This window comes from Lepisma saccharinum, chromosome 22 (assembly GCF_977018435.1).
Source record: "Lepisma saccharinum chromosome 22, izLepSacc3.1, whole genome shotgun sequence".
NCBI classification, from domain to species: Eukaryota; Metazoa; Arthropoda; class Insecta; order Zygentoma; family Lepismatidae; genus Lepisma; species Lepisma saccharinum.
The window spans coordinates 27,195,308-27,222,309 of record NC_139250.1 but is presented as its reverse complement, the minus strand read 5'-3'; the positions used below and the strand labels follow the sequence as shown (position 1 = coordinate 27,222,309).

General features: G+C 40.5%; 2 protein-coding genes across 3 annotated transcripts in view; one reads left to right on the top strand and one right to left on the bottom strand.

Moving 5' to 3' along the window:
* Positions 1-371: 371 nt before the first annotated feature.
* The window catches only part of LOC146005040 (protein APCDD1-like), a 119,832-nt gene continuing 93,201 nt past the window's right edge, over positions 372-27,002 (bottom strand). The window contains exon 4 of the mRNA XM_083144185.1: positions 372-1,636. Within this exon, the coding sequence (XP_083000311.1) occupies positions 881-1,636 (756 nt within the window). The 3' untranslated portion in view covers positions 372-880. The remainder of the gene's footprint in view (positions 1,637-27,002) is intronic.
* The window catches only part of LOC146005039 (sodium- and chloride-dependent GABA transporter 1-like), a 191,786-nt gene continuing 178,337 nt past the window's right edge, over positions 13,554-27,002 (top strand). For both annotated transcript variants that reach the window (XM_083144184.1, XM_083144182.1), the window contains exon 1: positions 13,554-13,915. The gene's annotated coding sequence lies outside the window, so the exon portion shown is untranslated. The remainder of the gene's footprint in view (positions 13,916-27,002) is intronic.

Sequence of the window (27,002 nt, the reverse complement as noted above, 5' to 3'; positions counted from 1 at the left end):
AATATATTTGAATTAACTAAAACATTTGGTTCAGCTACTTGGTAACCATAAAAAAAATATGTTGCAGTCTTTACAAAATTTGGTAATTTTGACTAATTAGTTTAGTAATGCTAAACTAATATTTCTTTTTATGTATATGTATACATAGTTCTATGCAATTCTTATTCTCATAATGACAACCATATTTATATGATGATCTGGTTGTATTATGCAATTCAGTGCCCATGTTAGGCTCAATCATAATCCACATTATTACGTCATTCGACTATTAGTATTATGCACACCCATTGGCGTAGTCAGGTATCGAGGTCACGGGGGACCACCCCCTCCCTAAATTTTCCCTTACAATGAAATTTCCCTCAAACAAAGTGGCCGTTCCTTGTGAAGATTTTGTAGTGAGATTATTTTAACAATGGAATTAACTTTTATTGATTGGCTCTTGTTTTCGTGTTCAATCGAAACTGTATGCGAGTGTTTTCTTTTGTATCCTATAAATGTGGAGACCATAATTTCCATAATCACAAAAATAGCGGATAACAATTGTCTGAAATTATAATATTAATTTAGAAGTAGATAAAATGGCATTCTAAGCATATTTGACATGCATACTAAGTTGTAAATAATGTAAATTTTTGTATATTATATTATTTTTAAGCGTCTCACCGAAATCTGATCACATTTTAATGAATATTCTTGGAAAAACAACATTAAAATAATAATTGTCCTGCTCTTTCGAGCAAAATTAATATCAAGTCACAGTTGATACACACAGTAACGGGTTAATTGCAGTACAATGTTCCATTAACAAGGTTGGACCCCATCCTGACTACGCCCCTATGCAGAACGCTTAGATTAGTATACATCTGTTTCATGCTCAGTTTCATGAGAACAAGAACAACAAGAACGGTAAAATTAGAGAAATGCATTGTGGGACTTTGATGGCGGTTCCAGCAGGTAGGCCAATCCTTGCGTAGGATACAGGGTACAGAAGGTTGGTTACAGTTCCTGGGTATATTGGTAAATCCCGACACTGGATGAGAGGTGCCTGGTAAGCCGTGGGCCTCGCGTCGAAGCCCCGGTGCTTATTGTCCGTGTCCGGCTGTCCGAAGAACAGCAATGGATCCCCCTTGACGTCGAACCCCATCCTGAGCAGTTCGTATTCGATGCTGGGGATCTTGATCAGATTGGAACATCCGCCCGTGGAGTTGAGGTCCTGGGGTATCCCAAATATCCACGTCCCGTTCCCGCACAGTCCCCTGGGAAGGCCGTTGTAGTTGTAGACCATCATCCGATCAAGGATGACAATGGCCGCTTGGGCGATTCGGAAGTCGAACTCCGTACCCCCGCGGACCTTCTGGGACTGGTGGCCAGGAGTGAATCGCCCAGCGGCGGTTATCGTGTACAGAGGGGACAAACACTTGGGGTCGTTGAAGAACCTGAACATCCCTTGCCAGCTCTTGTCCCCGTAGTAGAAGCGCAATCTTCTGGTGAGGAACATTCCCATGGGTCGAGACTCGCATCGTTGGCTCATCCACTCTCCGTTGATATAAACCGGGAGCCTCGCTTTGGCTAGCAGGATCGGTGGAGATGTCTCGGTGGCTCTTGAAACCAAATGGCAGATGTGACATCCGTTTATCTGAAATAATAATAAATAAATAAAATAAAGCACATCCACTTAGAACAAGAATGGTAAAGAGCCAGCCTGTAAAAACCTGAACATGGCCTGTTTTGTTACATTAAACACTTGAGAACAAGGCGCTTAGAATAAAATTCCCTCTAATCAGATCCCTCTGGAGTCCGTTCGGAGTATCGGATTGCGGTGAAACTTTGTATAGAGGGTATGAAGGCCTTGGGGAAACGAATGCTGATAGTTCCGCCACCAGGCGGAAATGTGTCGCTGAAATAATAACCACCACAAGTCCGGGGCCTCTCCAGTGGCGCAACCACAGGGGGGGCAGGTGGGGTATTGACCCCCCCCCCCCAACCTTGGACGGAAATTAGTTCTAGGGTGGGCAAAAATTGACGGCCAAGTATACTTGCAGGGGGCAATTACCTGCCACAACTTCAAATTTTATGCAAATAAAAATACTTTTCGTCAAATTTTCTTGATCGCTTCGCTCGCAAAGCCTGCTTTTCTTAGTTATATCAACATTCAGGACCAAAGCTAGGGGATGCGGGAGTCGGCCCTGGGTGTCGAATGAAAATAAGTTTAAAAATTGATTGATTGGTTTGTGGTTTTAAGTTCACTTTACGCACAGAAAGGATAATCGGCACTGGTCCTACAGTTTAAAGTGGGATCCGAACCACTGTACCATGTGCCTCCACCGGGTATCGAACCCGAAACTCCTTGATCACAAGGCGACGATGTTACCATTACACCATCGGGGAGGCACAAAAGTTGTAAAAGAGAGAATGCATTGGCGTCCCGTGAAATTATTTGCGCCCTATTAAATCAATATTGACTTCAGCCTGCAAAAAAATTGGATCCAAAAATTTTCTTGCTCGCTTCTCTCGCAATATATCTTTCTTCTCTCTAATGCATTGCAATTAGACAGAGAAAGAAGACTTGTCTTAATTGATTTTCTTGTAAATGCATGAACAATTGTTTTGAGGAAAAGAAGCATGCACTATTGAGAGACAATGTATGTAATTTTTGCTGTTGGTTTATTGTGAGATGGATGAATTGGTTGTGTAATGTATTTAAATAATATATGTTGTATATAATATATATTAAAGAAACTTTGAATACGCTCCGTGTTGCATATATGCGAAACATATATCGTGCATGAAAGTAATACATGTTAATGTATAAAATAATTATATTTAGAATGTATTTATAAAGCATTTTCTGTCTTTCAAAAAATAGTTTGTGTGCTTGTTTTCCATTATTAATGTCAAATTGAAAGTGTTGAAAAAATAATTGAAATCTTTTGTTCCAACACAAATGCTTAAGCACCAACTTCTACCCCCTTTTTGCATATTTTACAACGGTAATAACATCTTTGATACTACCACTACTAATACTACTACTACTAATAATAATAATAATAATGATGATAATAATAATAATAATAATAATGTTGGTCCCGAGTCTGAATCCCGGCTTGGGCATGTATGTTTGTGAGTGTCCATTCATCAACTTCATCATTCCCATCTTCGCAAATTAGCCAAAAGTGGCACAAGAAGCGAACTAAAATAAAGGAAATCAATAATTAACATTATTATTATTATTATTATTATTGGTACGTCTATTCTGATACTTGCCCCCCAGACAAAAAATCGTGGTTGCACCCCTAGGCCTCTCCGATTGCGCAGTGGTAGCGTCGTCGCCTTGTAATCAAGGGGTTCCGGGTTCAATACCCGGTGGAGGCAAACTGGTTCGGATCCCACTTTAAACTGTAGGTCTAGTCCCGATTAGCCTTACTGTGTATAAAGTGGACTTAAAACACCAAATCAACAACAATCAACAACAACCATCGGATATGGAAAACGTTGTATTTTATAGTTTATCTCAACACAGCAGTGATCAGTATCTCCGCCATCAATAAACATGAATGACCCTTTGGAAGCGTAAGGTAGCGTGATCAATGGTCCCACGAAGCTTTTCCGGGGATGTTTACTACTGTGCATGAAATTTCAGCACCACTTTACCACCTGGTGGTAAAAATTTGAACTATTTTTCTCGACAGCATTCGCTTTCCCATGGTGTTCATAGTCCCTATACTAAGTTTCAATGGAATCCGATGCTGCGAACGGCCAGCGGAGGCCTCTGAATACGCTGGTAAAGTCGTCTGTTAGTCCCGCGCATGGGTGCGGCCATGTTGGCTGTATACAACCGGTTGCTATGGTGGTTGCTGGAAACGCTATTCCGCGTTCTTGCAATTTAAAAAGATGAGCCGAGAACAGTGAAGAAGGAAGAGTTAGCACATAGGGAAAACCACTTTGCAGAGCTTTAGATACGTAAGATAAGAAATTGTCTTCTGCAACTAAGCATGAAAGAAAAAGAATATGATATTATGCAAAGTGCTACTCAGATGATGTCGCACATGTTGCGACTAGCACTATTCCGAAATGTCTACAGCAGTTTTCTTAATAATAATAGCTTTGTGTATGAGCTAAGAGATGCTCACGGGAGCCGAATAAAATATTATTTAACAAATGTGGTCTGTATTCCTTTGTTACGATGTAATCACGAGGACAAAAGCGTTGAACACAATATGTGTCGTTTCCCCTATTCGTTGTCGTTCTTATTCCAATTTATCACGCTCTTTTATGCAAAAAACATTCGAATGTAAACAATTTGTTGTAAATTATAATGGACTGCCAAGCTAAAAACATCTTCAGGTAGATTCGAATTAACTAACAAGTTAATGTAACTCTGGAATTGATTTTTCATGAGATTGTAGGAAGGGAGAGAAAATATTGAAATCCTCTAAACAAAAATATCAGCAGTACTGATAGCTTTTTATTTAGTATTCACAACATATAATTCACTTTATCTCATATGTGTGTGTGTATTAGTTTGTTATTATTCTTTATTGTTACTTCCATTGTTGTTTTTGCTGTTTCCATTGTTTTTACATTCCAATGTAAAATGGGCAACGCTGTATTTGGAATTCTCTGGTAAATATATAAATAAATAAATAGAGCTAACGTAATTGCTAGACCAAAAAAATGATATTAGCATGAATTATGGGCGTCGGGAAGGGGAGTCGAATCGGTTCTTGGACACCCATGGAAATTGACATAGTTGTTCATTTCAAGTAAGAAAAAAAGCAGACAGGTTATTGTTAATAAGATAAATAGAGAGCAGAATAACCAAAGTAAAAACTGCATTTTGTTGGGAAAATACACAAATCAGGTTATGCTTTCTCATTCTACAATTTAATTCAAGGAATAAATAGTTTCAAAGTTTCCAAAAATTAGTTTCATATGAGAGGTCACACAAACTTTAGGACTAAAATTTAACTTAACTTTTGTGCGTAAATTTAGTAACAATCTAGAATAACTATGCATTTCAGTACACCAACTACATGAAATGTGAAAAAATTAAGAACAGTTGTGATATTCACTTATCTGGTGGATCGAGTAGAAGAATCTTCCGAAGGATATAATAATAATAATAATAATAATTATTATTATTATTATTATTATTAATGAATAAAATTGGTTCATATCCATGAGTTTATAATAGTCATTGTATAACAACAATCATAACCGTAATAATAACAATTATTACTAATACTCAGGGCACCGGAATGCATCGGAACTCCGTTCTGGTAAATCAGTTCCTGCTGCGGCATTGGACATTAATTTTATTTTTTTAATAACTGTACGAAAGTCAATCCTTTATGAAGAGGAACATAAACAGTTCATGTATTAAATTTGTCTCCTGTCGGTGAGCAGTCTGTAGGTTCCAGGCGTCAACATTTCAGGGAGACAGGTTTATCACTTGTTTAATTTTCCGTTGAATAATCCTGAAATGCCCAAAGCGATATGCATACCTTGGGAGAGAGGGGAATTTCCCAGAAGCCAGAAAATATACTTCCAGAGAAGAATTATTTCCTATTCCTGTCAGTTCACTATTGTCGTGTACTGTGATATATAAAATCACTTACATTATCAATCCTTGATAATCTATAAATGGAAGTAAATATTCCCGGTTAGTATTCGCTTATTTACGAGTTACGATTATTCAGTATTTTTGAAAATTTAGAAAAATAATATATTATGGTAAGTGCTATTCCTTTAAGTTGTAAATGGGAACCAAATTTCCTGAAACGACAGACGTCAGAGAGTTTGAGTGTTTATACACAAGTGGATGGAGTATTAATTATTACTTTGGATTGAGTATTAATGCTAATAATAATACAGTTGTTACCTCAATATGCATTTATTATTGTTATTATTATTAGTAGTGGCAGTAGTCGTGTCCATTCATTGTGGTTCGCGTTCATGTTGAATGAAACAACTTTAGACACTGCTAATACTACCACCACAGACCAAAAAGTATGCTACTACTAGTTGTACTACTACTATTCAAATTTTTCAATGGCCTTACCACCCCTACAATCATTTCTGGGGATATCCATTGATTATGGACTAATATAGCCCTACACATACAGTATATTCTTCTGAGCGAGAAAATGAATTGTACTTTATTTTAATGCGCAGTGGTGTAGAAAGCAGAAAATGTGCCTAATATTTGCAATCACACACAAAGCAATAATAGAATATCTGACAGCAGACAAAGAACCATGTGACTTCACGTTCCTGTACTCGCCAGCAAGCCTATGGTAGCAAATCTGAAGAAATCGTAAGTTCCCACCAATTGTTTGTCGGTCACTTTTTTGGAAAATGCCTGTTTCTCCATTTCTTCTTTAACTTCTCGCCTGTAAGCAACCTGTATTTTATCTATGTATTCTTCTGAATCTAATCTGTCTAATGGTGTAAGATACATATTACCATTCACTTTGATAAGCGCTGTCACTTACAACAAAATGTATCCCTCGCGATCCGTTTCTATACTATCTGCATGGGGAAACTACGGGGAGCGCGTTGCATTAAGCCAGGTCTTCCGTTGCTATGGCGACAGCGCCGGAAGTGACGCTTACTTTACCAGCGTATAGGGGAACTTTAATTCTCAGCGCCACATTTCCAGCTGTGGTGAAATTTTGAAGTACTATTTTTTCGTCAGCATTCGCTTCCCCATGGTCTCCATAGCATCTATATTGTTTCAACGCAATCCGATGCTTCTAACGAGCTCTTAATAGGAAAATTTAATTCTTAGCGCCACATTTCCACCTGATGGTGAAAATTTGAACTACCCAGTTTCCCGTCAGTATTAGCTTTCCCATGATCTCCACAGCCTCTGTAGTAAGTTTCAATGCTTCTTCCACTTGTATTTAGCTGAGCCGCCATCGTTGAACTGGAGGAATATTGATATGCAAGAACTGCCAAATGAAACGTGGAGTGTCCACAACTTCAGAAGGAGAATAACAAAAAAGACAGGAAGAAGGTCCTTCAGGAGCGGAGCGAAAGGGGTTGAATCTTCTCACGTCATCGTCGGAGAATCTCAAAGGTTATCACAAGCGCATCAGCCTTCTGAATAACGATGTGCTCAAGTGTTAACCTATTCCGATTGTCTCATTCTTCTCGGCTTCCATTGTTAGCTTCCCGTGCGGAGGGACGCGCCGCGATGCTGGGAAGACAAAGAGAAGTGTTCTTCAGACGTCGCCAACTTGCTCAAGAAGTGGTTGCGCTCGAGATGTGACTGAACTGGCAAAAGCGAATCCACCGAAGGGAGACAAATGAGCAGCAGCTCCGGAGTTCCAGAGCGACAAAGGCCCCAGAGGGAGGAAGGACATTCAAGAGCGGTGAGAAGACGGGAATATTAACTAATGGAGCTTTAGTTCGAGTTCTTTTTACGAAGATTATCTGTAATCATAGTTCAGCCGGGAACTGATGTGAAGGGTTCGATAAGGAATTCAATGATTTCCGTGACATACAGTTATGTTCGAATCTTCAGGTACTTCTAGAGACGTCTCTCATTCAGGTTCAAATACTAACCTGCAGCGGGGATCACAAACTGTTTCGTGAGTGACTTTTGAGTCCACTTTGAGCACAAGGCTAATTGGGACTGGACCTACAGTTTAAAGTGGGATCCGAACCACTTATGCCTCTACCGGGTATCGAGACCGTTACTTCTTGATTACATATCAAAGCATCGAGGAGGCCCACAAACTGTTTCAGACGCTACTATTTCCCAGAATAATCATGTCTGTCTGTTTTGATTGGTTGGTTTATTTTACGTCACTTTTCTGCCGATTTTGGATAATCACGACGATATGGATGATATGATGAAATTGATGAAGGGACACTCACAAGGATCACCAAGCCCAGTCCGGGATTCGAACCGGATACCCCTGGCGTCGTAGTGGTGGTCACGGAGGTCCCCGTCTGTATGTATATGAACACATAAATTAAAGTCCCGATATAGTGACGAAATTTCTGCGCACACTTCACACTGCAGGGACTGAAAGGCAAATAAGCGATATTGCCTGGAGGTTATGCCTGGCGACCAAAAGGGCGAAGGGGGCACTAGAGCAGTCCAGATTTCTTAAAACGCTGGAAACGTGACAAGATGGTAGGGTACCTACTGAAATCAGAAGCCGGAGCACACCCTGCCTACTAAATTCCTGGGCACTCTGTGTGCAAAAGCTCAAACTGAGGGTGTACTTGTGCGCGTGTGTTCAACCAGTGTTGCCACATGAAGGGAAATTTCCCTTTTGCAGGGAAATTCGGACAGATATTTTAGCCAAGAGGGAAAAGGGAATTTGTATGAAAAATTCCACAATTGCAGGAAAATTTTAAGGTCATCTGCCTACATTATTACAGTCTACGTTAATTTCGAATTTCATATAAACATTTTTATGTTATTTATTTATTTTGCTATTCCTACTTGTTTCTGCTCTTTTAAGTTTATTGTACGTTGCTTTTATGCATATTTGGATAAATAGTAATAATGAGGATTAACAATTAAATGGATTCCGTACGGATTCAAACCTGGGACATCTGGTCAGGAAGTGATGAAACTGAAATGTGATTTTTTTTTTAAAAATATTTTTTATTCAAACGAATAACGAATTCAACGGAATACTTAACTACATACTACTACTGCTTCCACCACAACCACTAATAATGATGCTACTACTACTTATTATTATTATTATTATATAATTTGCTTAGGTGAAAGGACAAATTGGTCCAAAAAGGGAAATTTTACTCCTTGGAAAGGGAAATTTTGCCCTCATCTTGTAGCAACACTGTGTGCAACCGCACCGAAGTCTTTTCAAACATCTTGATCTGCTGGTTCAGCCGACTCGGAGAGCGTGCGAAATCGCTGCAGATTGGTGGGGGGGGGGAGGAGCAGAGACACACACAAACACATACTATATATATATATATAACGTCATTAAATATGTGTCAATTATTAAATAATCAAATTATTTTATAAAACACAATATATTATATCGACTGTCCATTTAAAATTCGATTGCAAATTTTAGATTATAATATACTATTTTGCGTGACTAAGGGTAAAAAATTAAGAGACATTAAGAAGATAATTGTTTCCTGTATAAAATTCACATCTAAATTATATTACGTCTTTTATTAATATATTTATATACAATACTTTGTGGTGGCTGACGAAAGACGATGAGAAACGGAGAAGGAATAACAAGTCGGACTAATTTCTGTGTTCCAGGAATTGCTGGATTCAGAAGTGCCCTTAAAGATGAGGCTCTTTGTTATCCGTTCTTTATGTGTTTTAGATATTATTCCAGTACAGTATATTCGACTCCCAAACTAATTGTTTATGTTTGTTGTTACAACCAAAACTCTCTCCCCCCGGAAAAATTTGGTGGGGGAAATTTCAGGGCAAGATCGTTGGTGGGGGGAATTCCCCCCTGTCCCTCGCAGGATTTCGCACCCTGAACCAAGTGAGTTGAGTGGTCGACTTAGGATGTCGCTACCGTGGGTCCAGGTTTGAGTCATGGCGTTCTTTTGTGAATGCCCCTTCGTCAATTTTATGTTCTCACCATATCATTTCTCTAGTTAGCCAGGAATGGCAGATATGCTGATTTTTGCGTTCGTTGGGACCAAAGAACGGTATTTTTATTTCGGTTACTTTAAGCGGCTGTTGTATCTCTTGAGCTAATCGTGTCGATAAGGTTGAATGATGAAACGTATAGCCTATTGCAACAATCTCAATGATACAGTCCATGACTCAATCGTGACATGTGATTTCATTGCGAGTTATACTTACTACTCCGCCAGGGAGACAGGCTATAAACTGAGACGTTCAGTGAAAGGCAAACCAAATTGGATTGCGCGCTTGATTCACGGACAGCCTGAAGCGCCCACATACGGTCGCGAGTGCCTCGCTTGCCGATAGCGTAAACACTGACGCGGCGGTCTACACTTCAATGGATCCCTCTGTACTTACACAGCATGGTTGCTTATTTTAAACCAGACGTTTTGAGAAAATTAGTTAGAGTTTTGAACCTCTGTGTGTAATCAGTGTTGCCAATTTATATGGGCCTGTGGGACTCGAGCCTTCCTAATAACATTTTTTTATGAAATATTTTGAAAACACTCAGTCAGTAGTTAAGTTGTGGCTTATAAGCCATGTTATTTATAAAATAAAATAAAATCACCCTAGTTGATACTAAGTATACTAACATGTCCAATATACTTCTCCGTGTTCTATATTATTTACCCTATCCGTGGTCACATCACCAAGTTTTGTATCAATTAATTTCAATTCTATGTAATAAATTGTACCTCTCTTTTTAATTTAGATTAAAGTTTTATTCTGGCTTATACAGGGTGATTATAAAGTCACTATACATTTCTGCATGAACAGGATTTACTGCACAAAATATCATATGCACTGAAACACATATCACAGTAGGACACAAAATCAGTATATCTCAATGTGGCCACCCCTCAACCCTAGGCACAGAAGCCAGTGATCCACCACAGCCCAAAACACTTTCTCTAACCAACTGTGGCCGTATAAGAGGTAAGGAAGGTCAAGTGGGGGGGGGGGGGGGGCAAAACCGTTGCGAGGCACGACAAATCAATCTACCGGGAAAGCTTCGTTTAGGTGATCCCGAATGATGATAGCAAAATGGGGTGGCGCCCCAGTAGGGAGGTTTGCGTCCACCGTGCTATGAGCCACAGTTGGTAGCTGATAGGATTATGGATACAGAGTCTCCTGGTCGATGCGGTGGGGCTAGTGTGATCGCGTCCTGTAACTTTGCACAATTTGTGGTATTATGGCTGACCTACCAGGAGGTTCTTCATCCACAACACTACCAGATCGGTTGAATTAGTTGACCAGGTTCTTGATAGCCAGCCTGGTGGGACCTGGTTTTCTGATTTTTCATACGTCAATCCACGCATACGAGCACAAACAACGGCTGTTTTTCTTCTACAATTAGCATTGCTTCACATGTATGAAATGTATTTGGTCACGATATCACTAAGATGTATAGAGACTTTATAATCACCCTGTATTTCTTTAGTTAAACTTCACATATGTATTTAATAAAGAGAGGTAAAATATTTCGCTGATCCTAGTGGGTTACGGTTACATGTTTGATGGTTCGCAGTGTATAAATTTGTTTTAGTTTAATGCAATTTAGATTGCAGGGTTTTGACTTGATACTTGAATAGGCTAATTAGGATGTGAATGTGAATTGCCAGTTTTTAAAATTCCTATATACACAAATTGGGAAGGAAAGTTTTTTAAGGCCTTTTTTTTGTTTTCTACCAATACCAACTGTCATACATAACAATAACCATCGTAAAAAACATGTTTTCTTTTAATTTTTATGTTTGATTCTAGTTTCTACCTATACGTTTTATACGTACTCGTATTTTACGCGTAGTTTACGTGTCATGTACGTAGAAAACTTTTTTACTCGTAATTGCACGTGTACCGGTACTATAAAACTACTATTCTACAGAAAGAAAGGGGTCTCTGCGCCCTGACACAAGACCATCTTGAACTTCAGGCCACAGCGCTCAGTCAAGACGTCATCATCTGGAGGCGATCGTCTTAACGCTGTAAACCCCTTGTCGTAATTTTACCGTAGATAATTAAGGTATATTTATTTCTTTTATGAAGTTAAATGTATAATATTGAATATTTACACCAAAATTTTCATTCAGGCCACCACAAAAATTCCTACCATAGCACAAAGAAAGAGTTGATAACCGTTAGAAACTTCCTTGCGGAAAAATTTAAACATTGTATATCTTTGAAAAATATTATCGGGAATATTTGTCAGCTACAGTAAAACTCGTAACTGCTTTTGTATGAACTTTTGTATGTAAAATCAATTGATTAAATAAAAAAAAGCCGTGTTAGGTTGACCGTAAACTTTCCAAGTTACCTAATTAATTAAATTGTCTTTAACTCTCCCCAAAATTAATCATCCAGATAAAGCAGATATTCTACTTAGCTATACAATCTCAATACAAAAGCTTAACTTCTATATCCTTGCAGCAAAAGGGAAACAAATTGGTACAAGGGCAATGTTACATTTCTGTGAATAAAGACTAAACCTAAATCATTTGTCATATTGTAATTTCGATCCTATTGACTTTATTGAACGAGAGATAATATACAAATTGAATCTTTTCATTGTCGTTAGTAAGATCTGTGACAATAACTTAAGAGTTTCATTGAAAAAAAGCAGATTAATATTTCGATCTTAGCGTTCACTTGGGATATAAACATTTTGAATATTTCCTTACACTGTTTTTACATTCTGTTAATAGCATCGTGAAGAATGTTAATAAATTATGAAACAATAAACATTATCACTGATTTAATAATCAAAGTTACGAACATTGAAGCTTCACAAAGACAAAAAATAAAAAGCAGTTCATATGAAACCGTATTATAAAATTTAATACATTTGTAGTTCATATTAACATAGCTAGGTAACAAAATGCTTCCTGTGTGAAAACATTTGTATTTGAAACATAAGTAATATATTCTTGGATAGTTTTTCACACGAATATCTCATCGAAGTTCTTGTAACACATCGCACCCTTGTATTTGAATATACAACATATCTTCCGATTGGCGTAAAGAACCATAAAGCGGGATAAAATAAGAATGTAAATGTACACATGTATCAACTTTACCCCATTGTATAGCTTTCTTTCATTAAAAACATTTTGAAACTGAAAATTTGTGTAAATAAAATGAAAATTTTATCGAATGCTTGCATAAAATTTTCACTAACATATTGCTTTAGTAGACACGAACGTAATATTTTAAACGTTTGTAATTCAGGGTAAATTATTTGATATTTCTAATAACAACAAATGTTGACATGACCACATTTAAGAGTATATTAGATGCCTATTCCGTACACATGAAATGTTTACATCATGAACTATTACTCTTATTTATTTATGGGTATAAAACCTTTGTTACTTAACTTGTATCTTTTCGTAGGGACCGAATCACATGGAATTGCCCTAAACATTTCTCATTTTCAGCAACATCTTGAAGAAATGTGAAGTTACTTTTTCATCATAATTGCCTCTGTAATTGAGCACACAACACTTATACACATTTAAGCATATTTACAAGTCATGTAAACTCGATTACAGTTCCTAAATTTGCATTACAATTCCATATTCACTAAAAAGGTCCATCATTGATTCCGAAGAAGCAAATCAGACATGGCGCCTATCTCGCCTCCAGTTGATGACGATTAGTCACGTGACCGGAGCAAGCCATGAGGCTTTCAGATTGAGAAGGTAATGCCTGACATCAGCTAAACGTGCAGTGATCGAATATCCTAGGCGGGCTCACCTATAGAAATGCAACTTATCCTGATGTTCGTTGCTTGCTAGTTCAAGTAGCGACACCTGTGACTAGTTTCTGGAAGCTTGTTGTTCCCTGCATGGTGCTTGATTGAAAGTTGTGTGAGGAATGTTTTCGTGTGGTTACTATTGCCTTTAACATTGTGAGTGTTAGAAAAGGTTGAAAGTATTAAAGCGTATGAGTGTTTTCGCGAGTTTAATGTAAAGTAAACATTGTGCCATGAAGTGTTGTGTCCAATTCGCTGTAACTGTAAATTAGTGTGCGTTGGTGCAACGGCCATTGTGAAGTCGTATCAGCTGTGTTTCGTTGATTTTTTAAAAAAATGTATATTTGAAACGGTATATAGTGAAAGTGTGCGAAGTATGTACATACATAACGTAAGGAAAATAGATACAAAGTAATCGATTTGAGCCATAAACTGATTTGGGAGATATCCTTTGCCCAATATGCCAAAGCAGAAGCAAGAAATGTGCAAGGGCACGAAGTTACTTTTATAAGGTAAGTTAACGATTTCTGAATCGACACTAGATCGAGGATGCAGTGAGGTAGAATGCATATAAAAGGTTCTCGGATTTATAACTGCTTACTGTACGACTTACTCTGATGAATAAAGCGCTGGTTAAAAGTTTATTTCATGTATCACGTCAATCGCAAGCTACCTTTAACTCGCGGAGATAATGTCAGGGGCTCGTGAAGAGTTGTCTACACGCTGCACATGCTGGCATGGTATTGAGGGGAAGCTTTTGCAGCGTCTGACTGCACCCCACCACAGACGGCGGACTGACAGCCCGGCCAATATGTCAAGAAGCAATATCGTAGAATACACTAATCTTTCTGTCTCAAGCTCAACTAAAAGATGACATTGATAATCGCTCGCGTATCAATAAAAATAGCGAATTTTAGGGTATTAATCAGCAAACCTAAAAACGGACCCTTCTGCTTGTGTAGATAAATTCTGATGTGCTGATAGACTACCAAATGATAGTGGAAGGCAACAACATAAATCGATCAGTCTGGCCGTGAAAGACAACAGACAATGTAAGGGTGATTTGATTGTATCTCATAAACTAGTGCGAAGATATGAAATTTTGTAAAGTTAACCGGGTAACAGTTTCCGATCGGAATAACGGATTTCTTCATTTTTACACAAGAAAGTACTTACTGGAATGAGTTTTTTTTTAGCATCTGGATACTTCGTGGAAGTATTTTCTGTCATCGTAGAACAGGGGCGGCGCCAGAAATTTTCGACCGGGTGGGCGGAAGCTCCATAGTGATAGATTAGGGTGGGCAGTATAAATGTAAGACCATGTATGTGTACGTAAGACGTATGTATCCCCCTCTTACACTCCCGATTTTCCTCTTTCCCTTTCCTTGTTTTCTTCTTTATTCTTTTCTAATCTACAAGGGTCGTTCAAGGTTGACCGGGACTTTTATTTCTGCAGAGGAAATAGGTAGCAGAAGAAACACCAAACTATGTCAGTTTTTCAAAGTATTCTCCGTGCGCACCGAGGCACCGTTGCCATCGTTCTGGCAGCTCCCGAATTCCTTTGTCATAGAAAGAACTTGGTTGTTGTCATAGCCACTGGAGGACATCGCTCCGCAGTGCTTCGTCTGTCGTGAATTTCTTCCCTCCCAGATGGTCTTTAAGGGGTGCAAACAAATGATAATCATTGGGGGCTAAATCCGGACTGTAGGGGGGATGGGGCAGAACGTCCCAGCGCATGTCGGCCAGAGTTGTTGTTGTTGTCACATTGGCCGTGTGAGGGCGGGCATTGTCATGGAGAAGAATGACATTTCCAGACAACATCCCAGGTCTTTGCTTGCGAATGGACTTTCGTACAGCACCACTCAACAATGTGGAGTAATACTGGGCATTAATCGTGCTCCCTTTGTCCAGAAAATCCACATGGATAACGCCCTTCATATCCCAGAAGACACTTGCCATGATCTATCCAGCGGGCGACTGCATTTTGCTTTTCTTGGGGGGCGGGGAACCTTTATGCCGCCACTCCATGCTGCGTCTTTTGGTCTCTGGGGTTGAATTGTGCAACCATGTTTCATCACACGTGATGATGGGTTGCAACAATTCATCACCTTCTGCTCGAAACCGATTCAGAAGCTGTTCACAGACCGTCCTGCGTGTCCACTTCTGATCGAATGTCAGCTGGCGGGGAACCCACCTTGCACAGATTTTGCGGAAGCGTAAGTGGTCGTGAATGATTGTCTCAACACTCCCGACACTGATATTCACCTCGGCAGAAATATCCCGCACTGTTACTCGCCGGTTCTCAAGAATCATTTGCTCAACACGTGCGATATTCACTGGTGTGACTGCAGTCGGGCGAATATGTCCATGCGCTTCATTTGTCACCAGCTCCCGTCCTTCGCGAAACTGCTCACACCATTCGTACACTCTTGTCCGCAACATCGTTTGTTCACCATACTGTGCTTGCAATCGTCTGAAAATCTCAGCTGGTTTCACTTTCTCCTTCACGAGAAATTTGATAACACACCGCTGCTCAACAGCCACAGACACACTGCTTGCCGCGATGTTCGCTGCAACTGCTGCGTATGCGCGAAATACGTCATGCCGGGTGCTAGTTACTCGCGAAGGAATACATTACGTCACCCGCACGTTTCATCATGATCCGGCTATTCATCGATTTTTTACGTACGAAAATCCCGGTCAACCTTGAACGACCCTTGTATTCTCGCATCTTGTTCCATTTCCTTTCGCTTTGTCTCTGATGGACACAATTATTTCAAGGAAGTGTTTAAACATGCGGAGCCATACCCCAGCCATACATTCTAATCACATTCTTTCATGCATGTTAATACAGTGAAATAAATGTGGATTAGGTTTAAGCTTGTATTGCAAATACAAGGAACATACTTGATTTTATGTATTCGGCGACAATGATAGAAAGTGCGATGGTAGACAATCGTTAAGTTTCTCGTAATTTAAATACATGTTCCTGAGCATAGTATTTTCATCGTATAAGTTTCTAACTGAAAGAGTTTTCTTACTCCTTGGGGGTTACTTTTCTTAGCTTACAAGGTTTGTACAACTGACAAATCTATCTGAATGTTTGTAGTAGCAGCGATTGGGTGCCAACATTTGAGGGGCAAGGACAATATACGCAGGGGTGCCCATCTCCCTCAAGGCCAATGGCGCATCCCTACAAAAATCATGTCCATGTCATTTGTCGCCCCCCCCCCCAAATCATATCATTTGCGCCCTGAAACTATATCGTAATCCCTACACCGAAAGTAACTTTTTCTTAGCTTTTTGTTACAAATGATGCACCTGCTTTAAAATAAGCAGTATACCAACACTAAGCATTATATTTTAAGAAGTGATGTTACTCATGAATATGGAGAATATCGCTCATGTCTTGTAATGCAGCTATAGCATAAAAATTCACATTCACCTCAGTAAAGCGCCAAACACGCATTGTTGTAACAAACACATTATTGCGAGCGAAGCAAGCAAGAACATTTTTACATCCATTTCTTTGCAGGATTTCAAGAATATTAATTTAACGGGGTGTCAATACTTTCTTAGGATCCCGGGATATTTAGTCTTTTCCAACTTCTGTTTTGGCACTTTCGGGGTCGAAAACGTGTGGATACCATACCGCTAAATATAGTCTCCAAAATTTAAAGTTCAAACTCTCTCTTCACTACAGAAATCCCTTGACAATCTAAGATTTAACACTTTATCAAGAGCTTCCTATCTCCCCCTTTAAATCTCATACTCAATCCTACCACAAAAATGTACATGCCAATTTTAGACTTACTGTTGATATTGAAGAGTGGATATTGCCTCCTCCAAAAAAATAATTCTCAGTCTCCACGCCAGAATTTCTGCAACATTCTAAGACAATAGTAATACACAAGAATTGGATATCTTAATGCTCAATGCCCCTCTAACTAAAATACCCGCCATAATCAAAGACTTAGAGTTGAATACTGTCCCCGCCAACGTTTAATTCAGAATTCCCCCAGAACCCACGCGTCAATTAAGGCCTAATATATAAGAGTTGGATATTTGTCCCCCACCCTCGCACCTTCAATAATGACCTTAAACGCTATCTTTTCTTCATCTAATGGATTAAATATGGTGAATTTAAGGTGTAAAAGTTTTACCTGTCTTTTGGAAAAATATATAAATGTTCAATTTTACCTTATTTGAAGGGAAAAATCCCCCAATGAATCTCGATGGCGCAGCCTGCGCTATAATCCCCCCTGTGGGCACCCCTGAATATACGTTTTCTTGGTAGAAAAGGCTTAGCATAAAGAGGCCATAGTGCGGGGGCAAAAAATGGCAAAATGTGGCTGGGGAACTGCATCCCCCACTTCCTGCTCCTCCTAATCGCCGCCACTGAATGTTTGGATTAAAATAAACGTCTTATTAGGATTGATTTAAAACACACACGGGAAACCAATTCTTTGATCATTGTCCATTAAGTATCCCTAGGCTAATGAAAGGCTATTTTGACAAAATATCACTCGTCATAAGTAATAAACAAGTAAGATTGAGAAATCTGTTCAGAATTTAAGAGATGATTAGCTAAGTTGCTCTTCGTTTCCTGAAGAACTGTCATATTACTAATGCGGGAGAAGCAATACACGTATGGTTACATGAACATATTTTTTTAGGTAACAAAATGATTTAGGACACAAGGAATTCATCGAAGTTGATCACCGTACCAGTAATACTTCATCTATTTTTCATTGGGTTGTATTTCGTGACCATTTCGAACACACTAGAATGTCAACCTCTATCCTGTGCAGCATACACTGGAAACTTTATTCTTTCAGGGCAACAAGTCCCTGGCGCCTGGAACCACTTTCAAAGTAATAATTTATGACGGTTTGTATTTTGAGTGTCAGCGTGTGTTTGTTATCACCCCTTCGTTACTTTCATCTAATCACCATTGAACCTTATAACGTCGTCATTTTTAAAATTAGCAGAAAAATAACTTACAATAAAACAAATCAACCAGAACTTACTCTTCCAAAAATGGAGTTTCATTAGTTTATACCTCTTAGAAAGTTGAGGTGGTAATTTCAATAGCACAGCGTTTCATTAGAGGATCAAGACAGCTAATTCCGTGAACAATGACGTTGTTTTCCGAAAGTCTAAAATATTTGTCTCAGGCAATCACCCTCTTAAAATTGACGCATCTTCTGTGGTGATAAAGTGCCACGTTTGGTGCGAGTTATTTCTGTATATTTTTTCCCCCAATGGCATAACGCTGTCGCATTATAATGAAGAGGTTCTGTGTTCGACTCCCCCCCCCTCCTCTGGTGGAAGCACAATGCACACGGGTTCGGACTACACGTTAAACTGTAGGTTTAGTCCCGATTAGCATATCTGAGCATAGAAGTGGGCTTAGAAACAAACTAACAAAATCGTCTTCTATATATTTGGTGACATAACTTTTTTTCTTTACTTCAGCTGCATCAACAGATTCTGTTGACATTTTAGGCTGATTCATGTGACAAAATTTATGTGTGGAACGAGGATTTCTAAATAGAATAAGCCACTCATTAGCATTTGAATAATTCTGTAGCTTTTTCCATAAATAACTGATTTATTAAAATTTATTCACTTCGGTATTGTAGTGATTGTTGTGATTCCTTCTTATTAGTAGAACGAATATAAAGTTGATATTTCGTATATCATATTGATATTTGAAGATGACAGGTATATATAAAAATTGTAATGAAAAGAAAGGGACACTTCTAGAATTTCAATGCAAAGCGAATTAAAATTATATTATACTCTACAGCAGGCATATCCAACTTCAACCAAGCAGTTATCTACTTTTTATTGTCACAACAGGCAGTGAGCTACTATTAATCATTAATCTTTGCAAAAATTTGTACCTACTCAGCCATTATACATTATAGAAGATGAATTCAAATAACGTATATTCGTATAATTACAATACCTGCTCTATAGCATACTTAAACCCGAAGGTTTATGGCTGCAACAACACAAGCCTTCCACCTGTCCCTATCCTGGACAAGATCAATCCAATCTTTCCCATCCTTGCCGATTTATTTTAGGTCCATCTCAACGTTATCCCTCCATCCTCGTTTTAGCCTTCCTACTGGTCCCTTACCATCAGGTTTCCCAACAAGAATCCTGTAAACTATTCTTTCCTCTGCCATTCGTGTCACATGGCCTGCCCATCTAACTAAGTCTTCTTGATGAAATTATTCTAATATTAATTAAAAAGTCGAAATAATTTATTGTGTTGCTGGTGGAAGTAACGCTAAGATGATGTTTAGATTTGTTTATTTGGAGATTATTTTAACCATATATATATGGTTATATGGAATATATATATATATATATACATATATATATATATATATATATATACATATATATATATATATACGTAGTGGAGGCCCGGAGCTGCAGTCCTCAAGTTCATCCTCAATTCTGATTTAATCTTGATCATACCCTGTATAATTTTGAGCCTCCTAAGCCTACTAGCTGCTTTTAAACATTGAAGTATTAATTTGATAACAGTTTTTGTTTCAACAATGACAAAAGTGGCTTTTTATGGGTTGATAATATATGAACATTTCCAGCATAGATAATATTCACAAGTAAAATATACATGTTATGAACACCAGGTTACACTTAAATATTTAATCATTCATATATCCCCGAGTTGGCTATATGTACTTATTGAATTTGATTGGGTGGGCAATCGGGTGGGCACAGGAATTTTTGGGTGGGCGTTTGCCCACCCGTGCCCACCCCTGTCGCCGTCCCTGTCGTAGAATCTGCTGGAGCGGAAAATAATGTGTTTTTCACGAAAAATATCTCTCCGACGCACAATTGCCGTTGTTGTTCCTTGTTTGCTCAACGTGAAGCGGATGTTCATGATGTAACCTCCTGTCAGTGTTTCCAACGACGGGGTGTTTTGCAAGAAGATGAAAAAACGAAATATACATTCCCGATAATACTACGACCCCAAATTTTAACTATGTTTGCCTAACCTAACCGAACCTAACCTAACCTTACCGTGAATGGTTTGTGGGGCTATATGGGATGGGTTTGGTGCTATCCGTGAATGGTTCGTGGGGCATTTCTCGGTTAAGAAGGTTGGAAACACTGTATACCAACTGATCATCGACGCTACTGAAGCTGTACCAGCCATATTGTGTCTTAAGCAAGCGAGAAAAGAACGAACAATAATTAGTGTTATTGCCATTATTTTCGTCAGAAAACGTCACACCTTAAAGAATATTTCGTAATGCACAATACGTAAGTAGGAATGTAAAAAGTGACGAAATAAACGAGCGAGAGGTGTTCGGCCAATCGAAACAGGTAATGTTTCTATATGTAAATTTATTACCAGTTTCATGGATCGGGGACACATTAAAATCGGATATTTTGTGTTTCGCATGGTTCGTTCTTACCAATTGTGTATTGTGGAACATAGTTCAAGGTGCCACTATGTTTTTTACACGAAAACAAACACAATTTTTCACATAGAGAGCAATTTTTATTATTCCTTTCTTTGCTTCCGTAACACAGAATATGGCGGACACAGCTTGACTAACGTCGTGGTTATGCAGTGTTTCCAAACTTCTTCACCAAAAAATACCTACTATCCTGTTCGTCATGTATGCAAATTGTACATTATACACGGATAGCTGACAGATAGCCCCACGAACCATTCACGGATAGCCCCACGAACCATTTCCGATAAGGTTATGTTAGGTTTGGTTAGGTTCGGCAAGCATAATTTTTAAAATAGGGATTGGAGACACTGACAGGGGGTTACGTCATCAAACGTATGCAGCATCCGGTTCACGTAGCGAAAGCAATGCACTTGTGCGTCGGTGAGATATTTATCTTGAGAACTACATGATTTCCGGGTCAAATAGATTCCATGATGAAAGAAAATACCTCGACGAACGTTGGAAACCTTACAGAAACTCATTTTCGTAAGTAGTTTCTTCTGTAAAAATGAAGGAATGTGTCTCCGATGCATGAAACTGTTACCGAAAGTTTAACGAAACATGTTGGTTTTTGTGCCTCGTTGTATGTCTATTAAAAAGTACGTAACCTTGACCCTCTGTACTCCGGATAGAAAGTCAAAATTATTTCACTCTTTGTGAAGTTTTTGTTGTTTCTGAACGTTTTCCGTTCTTTTTGTTCGCGGAGATGTGTTGTGGTGCATCTGTTACTTTAACCTGACGTAGCCCAACCTAAAGACTTCACGCAAGTGAATAAAGCACCCGGCACAGCAATCCAAAGCAACACCAAAGCCTACCACTTCATAAACAAAAATATTAATGACAAAAATCAATAAGTTTACAATAGATATTGGGGGCCGTTGACCCGCTGTACCTCCTTGAAAATGACGTTGATTTTTTTTTTAGCGACAGACTGAACGAGAACAACTCTTAGATTCAACCCTGATACGTAGTAATTTTCCACGTTTTTGTTATAGACTATTTGGAGTGCTAAGCTTGTTTGGTGGCATTGTCATTTACACATTTTTGTTTTCAGTATTTGAACGCGCATAAAACCGGTTTTTACGATTTGATTTAATTTTTGTTATTTTACTATTGCTTTCCTTGCTACGCCCTCCCCTGCCCGGGAAAACAAATGCTACCACTACCTAGATAGAGGCGGCAAAATCTCCCTCGGACAAGCGAAATAGCGTTACGGTCCAGGTTAAGTTCGTGTGTAGGAACCGGTGACCAACAGTGCAGAGTAATAAGCCATATCGAATAAAAACAAAGACATATGTACTTTCAAATTACCACCTCTTTACCTGTAGCCGGGAAGCGGCTAGCTGCGTACCTGAAAATCACGGGTAGCGACATGCATACGAAAATGATATAGCCCAAAATTAACATGAAAATAAAAAGTATATTCTATTCATAACCAACAAAAAATGGAATTATTACAGGTCCCCACACTTGCACTCTCACATTCTCTCTCAGATTCAATCCTCATGGGGTCATCGACACAAGAAATTATACATGACATGTACAGGTTTTATGACGACAAGCCCTAATTATTGCATTCTCAATTAATTTTATCTTACTTTTTGTCTAATCAGGTCATTTGTGATTTTGCTCCAGTGCTACTTAAATCCTAGCCAGCCCTTACTTAAGTTCACCTTTTGTTTTTTAAAAAGAAACTAGTCGGCGCGGTGACCATACATTACTTGACCAGTATAAACAAAGGCGTCTCAACGGCAATTACATTCACGTGGGCGGACGTTTTCCTTTTACAAGACCTCACGTGGTTCCAAACATAACAAATAACCTCCGTTGAGTGGCGCAAACATATACTCTCTAGCAGGCGGGACTTAAACACTTCGCCGCGACGAGCAATTCACATTACCAGGCAAATACTTTAACAAATAATCACATATGCGACCGGACATAGCTAGCAGCGACACAGCGCTGACGCATAAAAATGAACAAACCTCAAGTAGAATGTGCAATTAAGCGGGCGGCGCTTTACTCTAATAGTACGCACTTTAGACAAATACATAGGAGCACAAACAACAATAAATTTAAGACCATTAAGAAAAATATCACAAGGAATAAGAAAAATTGACCTGAGACGAATAAATTACAAATGACAAGCGCGACGGGAGTTCGATATAAAATTTCGAGTTGAGTGGGCGTTTTCTAAATCAATCGGGCCGTCACGTGCTGACAATCACACAGGTGAATACATTACCAACTCTCAGCTTCCGAGGTGCATCCTGGCGTCGTTATGGGCGATTGAAAAACACATGGTATTCACACGGAAGGTTTCCTTGGTCGCGACGATGGGGATGCGAAACGTGTTCAAACACCTAGTTCCCCGGCTCCTCTTCCTCTCAGGATCGGTGGATCTCCGTGGTATGGCGCGGTTCGGACGTCGCATCTGAGCGGTCGTTGTAGGCGTCGTCGGCGTCGTCGGGGCGTCAACATCTCTCTCTACGTCTCTCTGTCGCGGCTGGTAGGCGTCGTCGGGGCGTCAACGTGGCGGATGGTAGGCGTCGTCGGGGCGTCAACGTGGCGGATGGTAGGCATCATCGACGTATCAATGGGGCGGCGTTCGACGTTTTCTCTCTCTCCATGGCGGCGGATAGGCATCATCGGCGTAGTTTCCTCTGACATCGGGCGAATCGACGTAACGCCCTCATCTCTCTTCTCCCTCTAGCCCGCCATAGTTTCCGGTGTTCCTCGTTTCTCAAAAATTATAAATGGCGTAAGGTAATCACGGAAACACGGTTTCGCTTCAACTTCCCCCAGCGGTTGAGGTAGGCGCACTCGTGTAGACTTACTGCCTATCACACACACTGGTGTTCGCACAACACAACAAAGTCCACTGTACACGAAAGGTAGCACGAAGGTGCTCTCGTTCCAAGAATCGCGGCAAAACTGTATATGGAGAGGTAGCACGGAGCTGCTCTCGTTACAAGGATCGCGGTAAGACTGTGTATCGAAAAACCATGTCCTTCGTTTTATTTGGATTTTGAAAAAGGACGCTAGGCGCACGTTGGAGTGACGCTTCCGGAGAGGTTATTCCACCACGCTCTATTGTCTCCAAACTAGGACGGACCGTGTCCTCAGTTTACTTGCGCGGATTAAGCTTCCGCCTGGCTGTCGCCCATAGCTCAGTTGCAATCGCTGTCCACAAACTGATCAATTAGAACCGATTTGATCTGGCGTCCGTAATTGTTGCTTGATCGTGACGAAACTCCACACATCCGTCCTTGCACACATGCCGCTGCGCTGGTATAAGTTTCACATGAATCTGACCGTTGGAAACCGAGATATTTAAATGTTTGTCATTACGGTCGAATTTCCTAAGCTTTAGACGCATAGCGTGACCCTTCAGGTGCTCGCCCTTAACACACGCGAACCTCTCGTTCCTCCCGTCGGCTTGGCAAAAATCAAATATGTAATCTTACAAATTAAAACACTCAACACTTTGAATCAACACGTCTTTTTACCGCTACATACATGAATAAGAATGACGGTAAATCTGACTGTCACAACCTCGCCCCTCTCCTTCTTCCAAGGATTTCGTAAGCGTGAAAAATTCGCTCTACACAGGGACAGAAATTTTTTGTTTGTTACAAATCCTTGAACACACTGTATATAAAATTGTCCAACAAATACATGAACACCCTGTATATAAAAATTGACAAGCAAATACATGAACACCCTGTATATAAAAATTGACAAGCAAATACATGAACACCCTGTATATAAAAATTGACAAGCAAATACATGAACACCCTGTGTATAAAAATTTTACTCTCTGAACTGCACGGACACTGTGACCTTTCAGTTACATAACACATATAACAACATCCTGAATATAAACATAATATGGAGAGTATATATACAAAACCAGAACAAGATGTGAGCATTTACGTGTCAGCTTGCATTCTTACGTCGCTCTCTCTTTCGTACCTGGGCGAACCGTGTCTCGAATTTGGCCTGTTCGTGTCTCTCGCTGGGCTCCATGGGATTCTCGCTCCACGGCGTCCTGCATCTCCTCGATCTGACTCCGGGCTGACCGATCTGCTATGTACGTTGCGCTGATAGAATCCATCCCGGACTTGGCCGTTCTGAAAAAAGCCGTCGTTTCTCCTTGGCGACGCACGAGTCTTACCTCCACGCCGTCTCCTGCCTCTGAACGGGCGTCTTCGTTGCGGTGAAGGTGGATCTTGCAGCTGGCGGTTCCTTTCAGCCCCTGGAGCGTGGTGCTGTCCTCTCCATCCCTGCTGGACTAGATGAACGCGCGGGTGTTTATTCCGGTGCGACGAATCATCTTCCGGTCGGTGCCGCTTGCTAAACTTCTCACCCCTGGTTTTCTGCCTCTCCTCCTCGCACTGAAACAGGTTTTCCAGTGTGAGGGACATCGCGTCGGCGTCAAACACGCATGCTCCATTGAGGTGACGACGAATTTCATGTGGAAAATGGTACACCAGAGCGGCTATTATCTCCGCCGTAGTCATTTGGGGTTGCAGAGACTTGAACTCATTGTACCGTTTCCAAAAGTACTGGGCATACGTGAGTCCTCCGCCCCTGTCATATCGTTCGTTTCGCACCTGCATCAGCATCCTCTCGACCTGCAGGGGACGTTGAAAATAAGTGAGAAACGCTTCTTTGAACTCCTCATATGAATTGAAGTTCCCCTCGTTCCTGTCCATCCAGTTTTTGGCCCGGTCCTGCATTAAACCTTTCAGAATCAGAAGCCTATCCTCGTCTGTCAGACCTAACTCACGGGCGGTAGAATTAAATTCCTCGAGGTACGTGGAAGGAAGAATTCTGTCAGCACCCGAAAATTTTTTGAAGTGCTTCCGGTATTCGGGCGGAAACAGAGCCCTCCTGGCGGCCGGCTGTCCTAACTGTACATCCTCGTCCCTCTGCTCGCGGCGCGGACTCAACCGTGGTGACGCAGTGTCTTCTCTTCGAAGGGGGCGGGGCGTTTCTGGAGCTCGCTGGTCGCTTTCCCCGTTCGAACAAGTGGCGACGTCGGCTGCCGGTGGTGACGTCGATCTGGGTTCCCGCGACGATTGTGAAGTGCCGCTGCTAGTTATGCTCAGTTGACGCACTTTCATCTCGAGGTCCTCAATCCGTTCGGAATTCCCTTCGGCTCGAACTGAAATTTCTCTCACTTGTCGCCCCAGGGTGTCTATGCCACGGTCACATGTCGCTTCCAGCTGCACACATTGTCGGGCCATCTGCTGCATACCTTCCTCCTGGTCGCGCACGCTCTGAGACAGTGTTGCCATCTGGTTCTCTTGCCGGTCGATCCGCACGTTGGTTTCGGCGATTTTGGCTTCGACACGGGATTCGCATTCCTGTACCCGAGTGACGAGTTCTTGCGTTATCACCTCACCGGAAGTACGGATGGTCTCCTGGACGCGGTCTTCCGTCACTCGCATCTGGGTGCTGATGGCCTCTATCTTGGCTTCGAGCGAGGCTTCAATTCCGCTTCGCGTGGCTTCCATCTTGGCTTCCATCCGCAGTAGCATCTCGATGATCTGTTGGGAGCTGGTACCACTGAGGCTAGCTGCTTCGTCGACCCGTTCTGCACCTCCCGGAGAAACCTGTTGCGCGCTGGTCTCATTGGCTTGCCCCCCGCTGTTCGGTAGACTGGTTCCTTCACGTGGACTTAACGGGAGATCGCACCGGGAACAAACCTGTCTAGCTGTGCCGACGTTTTCACTTTCTGGGAACTCCTCGCTGCAGACATCGCAAATCACCCTTACGTCACTCATGTTTAAGTTCTCGATGCGGCGGTTGCGCAATTTCATGAAATCAAATATTCAACCCTCGGTCGATTCTCAATGCTCGCTGACAAGCGTAAACGTGAGCGCTCACAATATATACCAATATATATTTAAACAATTCACAAACGAAAAAATATAAGGGCGGTCGATTCCCCTTTTGCCAGAACACAACTTAACGCCTAATGCCATATGCCAAACAAAAATTTTAAAATGCCTAACGCCTTAAGTAGCTGCCCTATTGCCTTAACAAAATAAACGCCTAATATCTCAATTACCACCTCACATCA